This window comes from Dipodomys merriami, unplaced genomic scaffold (assembly GCF_024711535.1).
Source record: "Dipodomys merriami isolate MVZ:Mamm:240054 unplaced genomic scaffold, mDipMer1.0.p SCAF_63, whole genome shotgun sequence".
Classification (NCBI taxonomy): domain Eukaryota; kingdom Metazoa; phylum Chordata; class Mammalia; order Rodentia; family Heteromyidae; genus Dipodomys; species Dipodomys merriami.
In genome coordinates, this window is record NW_027206213.1 from 4,633,525 (window position 1) to 4,641,347 (window position 7,823).

Consider the following 7,823-nt stretch of genomic DNA (forward strand, 5'->3'; position numbering starts at 1 on the left):
TAAATCCCCAAATTCAAGTCAGACCAAACTAGGACAGAGGGAATGGACAAGACTTTCCATTTCAGTACTGTAAGAATAAAACAGTAAGACAAGTATGAGTCATGGCTGGGCCCAAAAACGTAGAGCTCAGTTGCAGGTATTGTCCAGATTACCACAGCTCAGTGCGAAAAACTTCAAAAACATTTATTCTGTATACATCTGGGGCTGTTTGCTCCTCTGATGCTATTGTCAAGGGAGGTATGTATTTTCCTGCCCTGTATTTGAAGAATGCTATAGTGTACTTTTGCTTAGGTATGGTTTCTTTGTTTCAAAAGTTGTTTCCTTTAAGTTCAAAAATGCATTACTAAACCTATGAAAATCTCAAAGACTCCAGAACAGGATATGGCATGGTATGCATACCTGATAAATATTTATTAACCATAGTGTTTATTGTTTCAGAGCCAGTTAGCTGGGGAATCTTCCTTTAGATCTTGGTACTTCCTACAAGGCTGAAAGGCAAGGAAGAGCTGGGGGTAGCAGCTCACACTCATGTTGATGGTGGTGGTAATATGTGTACTGTGTCAGCCAAAAGGGTTGGAGTTGAATCCCAGGGGACTTTGGAAAAAAGCAAGGTGAGTCAGTACAGGTGACTCATACCTGTAATCCTTGCCTACTTAAGAGGCTAAGAGCTGAGGATTGCAGTTCAAAGCCAGTCCAGTAGGAAAGTCTGTGACACTCTTCTCCAATTAACCATCAAACAAAGCTAGAAATGGTTCTATGGCTCAAGTGATAGAGTGAACAAGCTAAGGGAGACCTGCCCTGCCTCTCTCCAAGGCTGGGACACACTAGCGTGCTTTAGAGCAAACTTACAGTCCTCAATCGAATTCTAGTAATAGGCATTACTTTTAGTCTCATTTTAAAGATATGGAAACTAAAGCACAAGAAGGCTAAATGACTCATCCACAGCTAGTGAAATGGTAGAGCTAAGATTTAAACCCAGGTGCTGGTTTTAGTACCTGCTCTCATTCAGAGTCCAGTCAGCCTCCCTTGCGGATACTCCTTTTCAGTGTTACTCACCTATTCACCTGGGTAGTAGAAGGAGTAGGCAAGAGTTAAAACCTCTATTGTTTGGTTTTGTTTCTAATTTCAAGATTCTGTTCCTTCCTAACCCCTAACCAGTGTCTAGTTAGGCAGAGAAACCTCGGTTAAATTTGGATCTCTGTTAGATGTGCTAAGAGTTTTTGTGTTACTTGTGGAAGTGAGTCATAGGCATAGTTAAAGTGACTTGTCATGGTCACTATCTCAGAGAAATTATTCACAATTCACTTCCTTGACTATGCAATTCCTAGTTAATGCTGGATCCCTGCCTCCAACAGATTTTTCTATTTATTTATTTATTTATTGGGTCTGGTCATGGGGCCTGAACTCTGGGCCTGGGCGCTGTCCCTCAGCTCTTCAGCTCAAGGCTAGCGCTCTACCACTTGAGCCATAGGGCCACTTCCGGCTTTTTTTCTTTTTGCTTACGTTGTGCTGGGGAATTGAACCCAGGGCCTCAGGCATGCAAGGCAAGCGCTCTACCACTGAGCCACCTTCCCAGCCCCTCCAACAGATTTTTTTATACTAAATCAAGAGATAGCCGGGCGCTGGTGGCTCACGCCTGTAATCCTAGCTACTCAGGAGGCTGAGATCTGAGGATCGCGGTTCAAAGCCAGCCCGGGCAGGAGAGACCGTGAGACTTCTATCTTCAATAAACCACCAGAAAACCGGAAGTGGCGCTGTAGCTCAAGTGGTAGAGCGCTCGCCTTGAGCTGAAGAGCTGAGGGACAGCGCCCAGGCCCAGAGTTCAAGCCCCACGACCGACAAAAAAAAAAAAAAAAAAAAAAAAAAAGAAAGAGATAATTTCTTTGTGGTTGACAGGCAACACACACATTTGTGCCAAAACTTGAGCAGGCTAGTAAATTAATCACCTCTTTCTCAAGCATTTCCTATTTAGAAAAGGGGAAAATGCCCAGAGAACTAGGTGACAGACTAAATCCTAATTGTGTCTACCAAATAATTGGCAGCACCCTTCCCTGCTGCTCAACTGCAAGAGAGTAGCGCTAGGCCAGGTGCGGTTCTTCCCTGCCTCCTTCTTTGTAATCAGGAGCATCTGTTTCTCCAATTGAAAACTACCTTCCCCACCCCCAGGAATGTTAGAAAACAGTTGTTTTAATCCCTTCAATTTATAGCTAAAACAACTGAGGTCAATTTGGGAGATGGTAAACAGGAACCCGTGTGGATTTCTGGCCATTTCAGAAAGTCTCTTCTGCGATAACTTTCCTCCATTTATTGTCCACAGAGTGATTCTGTTAATCACTGTTTGCCTCTCCATACACCATGCAGTTCCCCATGTATTCACAGTTATTACAGGTGGTCCCCAACAGTCCACGTGAACTGGAAAAAATATCGCCAAGTGTGCTGTGGTCTAGCTCTGTTCTAAAGGTGTGGCAGACATAATACATTTACTCTCAAAACAATCCTATGCATGAGGGCCTGGGTTCAATCCTATAAGGTAGATACTTCCATGATAAAGATAAGGAAACTGAGGAGTGGAAAAATTATGCCCATGTTTACAATGGCTGTTCATGGCAGCTTACACATGCAGTTCCAACTTTCAGGAGGCTGAGGCAGGAAGATCAGTTTGAGAATAGCCTGAGCTATATAGTCCCCTAATGCCCCCCCCTCCAAAAAAAGAAACCCAAACAGAAACAAGGGAAAAATAAGGGAATGCCCCAAATTCTACCTTGATTAGTTTACTGATAACCCATTTCATTTGGGGTAAGTCACAAGCCAGTCACATAGGTCACACATAATTCACAAAGTTCTGTAGCCTTTCAGATTCCCATAGAGAGCGCCTTGGGCTGCTCAGAAGACTGAATCTCTTCCACAGGTCAGCTGCACCTAACATTGCTTCTAATAGCAGTTCCTTATTCCAATTCATCATTCTACTTTGTTAGTTGTGGTCCATTATGTGTTGGAAAATCATACCATTCACCAATAACATTTTGAATTAAAACTAAAAACTCATTAACACATGCAATGGATACCTATTACCCTATCTAGTCCCATCTTTAAAAGGTAAAACTTGCATCTGATCATATAGTATTTATCGAAATGAACTCCAGGAAATGGAAACAAGAGGTTTTTTTCATGGTGGATGTTTGTTTTCTTTTCTGTTTGTCTTTGTTTGTTCATTTGTCTTTGAGAGGGTTAGAGGGAGGAAAGGGAGGAACAATTGGTGAACAAATGCAGCAGTGGTACTCACTACACACTATGAATGATGTAACTTGTGGGTGGGGTTAGGAGGGAAAAACTGGGAGAGAGCCAGGGAAGGAGTGTCATTGTCCAAAAAGAAATGTACTCTTTACCTGACTTATGGAACTGTAACCCCTCTGTACATCATCTTTATAATAACAATAAAGCAATTTTTTTGGTCTGTTGTGGGGCTTGAACTCTGGGCTTGGGCACTGTCCCTGTGCTCTTCAGCTCAAGGCGAGCGCTCTACCACTTGAGCCACAGCACCACTTCCCAATAAAGCAATTTTTAAAAAAGGTAACTTAGCAATCACAGAGACCCCATGGGGTTCTAAGGCAGCTACCATCAGGAAAGGGCATGGACTTGAGCACAAAGCCTTGGCAGCAACTATGCCAACTCATCAAAAGCTTTCTCACTCTTCTAGCTGTTTGAGTACAGGGTGGTTACCAGGTGAGGGTCTAGAGGTATGTACTGGTGGTATGGTTTCATTCACATGCACACAGATAGAATGGTCTGGCCCTGCCTTTGCCAAAAAACATGCCCAGAAGTCACATGAAGTTTTGCTGCAGGAATGTTTTTTAAAAAAAATTGGCCCAGAGAATCTCTAGTCCCAAGGGCATTTACAGGTGACCCTGGTTTCCTGTCACCAGCTGCTCAAGAGGCAACCAAATCTAAATAGGTGCACTGGCACTTACCTTCACTTAAGGGGTCCAGTCTCAGTGCCTGGCAGGGATAAAGTGGCAACGACCCCAGCCTAGCGGTAGCTGACCTGGGTCCTCTTTCACCTCAAAGCAAACATTCCTAACAGTATACTAGGAATGTGACCTCATTACTGTAGCAGGAGCAACAAGAACCCTGATCTGTAAAGCAGAAAATTTCTCCCAGTCACTCTTTTGATAAGTCTTAATCTCATTTTCCTCAAATGTAACATAGAATCATGTCACCTATCCTGCCTTTATCCTGAAGCAGCTGGATTAAATGAAGTTGGCTGTGGGAAGCATGATGAAATATTACCTTTCCTAACAAGCCAGGACAAAGCTGCTCTCTGCTATCCTAGGCAAGTGTGGCATAAGTCACTAGAAAGTTACATCCACCCTGACTGCTAAGCTGTGACACTGGGTCACCATTCACTTCAGAAGCAGGAGCTGACAGAGCTTGAATGTAAAACCACAATCAAGAAACAAATCCTTTGGGGGGCTTTATATGAGATATTTCTACCTCAGCCCCTACCTTCCATTATTTTGTCCAGTCCCTCTTTTGGAGTTAGTAGAACATTATTAAGGCTCCCTGGGAGTTACCAGCAGCAGGAGTTGACCAGCATACTCCCTCCATAGGCCACAGAATCCTGCAAAAAAGAATCCTTAGATCCCGCATTTGTCTCTCTTCCTGCAAGAGCTGAATTAAATGAAGGTAATAAGCCAAAGTTGCTCTCAATTTTAGATTTTTTTCAGTACCTACCTAAAAGTTCTCAAACTTTCAAAGTCCCCAAATATTAAGCTACCAGACAGGAAACAAAAGTTGTGATACTCTCAAAGTCTGAAAAGGGTAGGCCATCCTAACCTACCCTTTTGGCAAGAACTTTTGGGACTCATTAGTTTTTAGTTTCTTCAGTTCCCCAACCCCCCCCACCCCCATAAAGGTGTCCGGGATTTTTCTTGCTATTTTAGATGAACAATTTCTTTAAAAGTGGCAAATAGCTGTCATATTCTCCAGATGGAGAAATGGAAAGAGAAGAAAGACAACTCACTCTGTCAAGTTTGGTGCTTTGCACAAGCCTCAGTGACTTAAGACAATGCCTATCTCCAAGTTCAGAATCTAGAATTAGCAGAAAGCTGGAGTGGGAACCAGCTGGCCTCCTGTCATTTCAAATGAGCCTGGATGGATCAGAAAACTCCTGCAGGCTGCAGTTTCCCCATCTAAGAACACTGGATGAATGAAGAAACTATGAGAGTAGCGACTTTGGAAACTACATGATACCATATGAAGGGATAAAATGCAACTTCTAAGAGTCACAAAAAGCAAGCAAAGCTAAGATATGTCTCTGCCTACTTTCCCACAAGCACAGCCCTTTGACACTCAGGAGAGGCGTGTTTCTGGGAAATAGGCCTCACACAATTAACTCCAGGTTTATTATCCTTGGATCCATGGGCAACTTTTAAAACACTACCATCTTCCTTCGAGCCCCTGGGCTAAATTAGAGAAAGCCACAGATTGCAAGCCCATGACCCAGTAAAATGTAATAAATAGTGAGGAGGAAATGGTGTGTGTGTGTGCATGCGTGTGAAAATGTTGGGTTGATTGGTGCCAACTTTTTTTTTTTAACTGGTGAGGGCAACGGGATAGGGAATGTAAGGAGTAAAGTACGGATGGGATGTTAGACTTCCCTAACATCCACACCCCTAACAGCTAAGACTGCCTCTAGCTAAAAGATGTGGCCCCTGCTCTTTGACATTGTGCGCCTAAGCTCTAGGCAAACCGTGGTCAGCATGCAACCCTGCAGGCATTGTTTTGATACTGAAAGGGGGAAAAAATGTCAAAAGCCACCTGCAGCCTATTAAGGATAACTTCAGGATACCTGCGTGCCTGAGTACCAATGGAAGGGCATTAGAAAGCTGGTGTCTCCCACTACACCTTTGGCAAGGTGAAGAGCATTACCTGACCAGGTCAAGGAAAGAGTCCACCGTCTCTTTGGGGACCGCTGGAGGCCCCGATTCCTCCAGCCCCAAGTCGCTGGACTGAAGAACCTGCGCGCCCGACCCTGGCTTGATGATGAACGCCAAAGCGACGGCGAGCGCCGAGGCACTCAGCGTGGTGAGCCCAAAGTAGGCGACGGCGATGCCGCCCAGACGCCCGAGGGAGCTGGCGTCCAGAGAGGCGGCGCCCGACACCAGGCTGCAGACCACCAGCGGCAGGATGATCATGCGCAGCATGCGGAGCAGCATCTCCCCCGGGAAGGCCAGGTAGGTGATCTGCGTGCGACTGAGCTTGAGCTCGCGGAGGGCGGCGCCCATGCCCGCGCCCACGAGCACCCCAGACACGGTGAGCAGCACCAGCGCGTTGCGCCGCAGGAAGCCGGCGAAGCGCTGCGCGAGTCCCGCAGTGGTCCCGGGGACGCCGGGCCCCGGCTGCGCGCCGCCCTGATAGCCGTTGGTCTCTCTACTCTTCTCCATGGCGTTGTCCGCTGCTCCAAGCTGGAGGAGTCAGAGGACTTGGGGTCTGAGGAAAGACAGACTGCCAATGAATGGACGTCGGAGCTAACGGTGTCTGAGAGCCTCGTCTCGCAGGTTCGGGTAGAAAGCACCTCCCGCTCCACACACACCCCGGGGGGTCTTCAGGCCGGCGCAGGAGCAGGATCGAGACAGGGCAAGGAGAAGTGTTGGAACGTGGGTCGGAGCCCCGAGCAGAGTGGATCGTGCCGCGCCTAGCTTCCTCCGAGGAGCCCCGAGCTGGAGATGATGCAACTCGGGAGGCGCGCGGCCGGGCTCAGACTGGGCAGGAGCGAGCCAGCCAGGGCAGCCCGAGCCCGCCCCTCCGCCCCTGTAGCCCCGCCCCCAAGGGCTCTGACCAATCAGAACAGGGGAATCCCGCCGCCGCGAGCCCCGCCCCCGGTGTCCCGCGAGGGCCTGTCTGGGGCCGCGGGGCGTGCTGCCCCCCACCCCCCCCACACACACCCGGCCCAAGCCTGCTAACGGAAGCCGGCGGCTGTCTGACCGGAGGCTGGGTTTTCGTGGCACCCACGGGGGCCTGTGGGGCCAGTTGGGGTCCGGGAAAAGGTGGAACGCCGAGACATTCTTTACCCAGGGGGGGCTGAGGAAGGAGAGGAAGACCCTCCAGGCTGGGTGTCCCCGCCCCCACCCGTCGTGGCCGGTCGCGGGATGCGGGGTGGGGGGTGCTCAGGGCTGCCCGCCCGCCCCGTCTCCCTGCGGAAGATCCGGGTCTCCCGGGCGCCGGTGGCTTTCGGGCGGTAAAGGACGTCATGATGCCCGGCGCAGGCCGCTGGTGGAGACAAAAGCAGGCTGGTGGTGGGGGGCGGGGGAGGAGCCAGGCTTTATCACGTGCTCATAAAGGGCCGGGGTGCCAGCGTAAGGGACGGAGCTCGCGGCCGCCCGATCCGCGCCTGGCCGGGCGCGGGCCCGCGGCCTGCGGGGCCGGGACACAAAGCCCTGCTAGACGACACAGAGCCGTCACGCCACCAGCCGCCTTTGCGTTTCTGCCACGTAACCTCAGCGACACGGCCGCTCGGTGTTAACCTCTTCAGCCCCGGGGCTCCGCGCGGACGCCTCCCAGGTGGCTCCTTCTGGCCCACGTTCCGCTCCCTGTGTTCCCTGTGCTTCCAGATCCGAGGCAAACCTCTGCTGGGTCGTTTCACTCGGCCGTGCTTACTTAGGGTTTACATGTTCCCATCGTGCTTTTGAAAAGAAAAAAGTTGTCAGATGTCTGGGAAAGGGAAGGGGAATCTTCGGGGTAGCTAACCTAGATTAGGCAGGCAATGTGTTATCACATTGCAGAAAAGGAGCCATCCCAGCACATGGCATTAGCAGACACTTGGG

The 7,823-nt window shown here is 49.1% G+C and overlaps 1 protein-coding gene across 3 annotated transcripts in view; it reads right to left on the reverse strand.

Moving 5' to 3' along the window:
• The window catches only part of Slc1a4 (solute carrier family 1 member 4), a 31,524-nt gene extending 24,275 nt beyond the window's left edge, over positions 1 to 7,249 (reverse strand). The window contains exons 1-2 of one of the 3 annotated variants that reach the window (XM_070004514.1): positions 6,985 to 7,249; positions 5,929 to 6,719 (exon numbers count right to left, since the gene is read on the reverse strand). In XM_070004514.1, the coding sequence (XP_069860615.1) occupies positions 5,929 to 6,443 (515 nt within the window). In that variant the 5' untranslated portion in view covers positions 6,444 to 6,719; positions 6,985 to 7,249. Of the gene's footprint in view, positions 1 to 5,928; positions 6,742 to 6,984 lie in introns of those variants that run through there. The other 2 variants (XM_070004515.1, XM_070004517.1) reach the window with 2 other exon arrangements.
• Between the last annotated feature and the right edge of the window lie 574 nt (positions 7,250 to 7,823).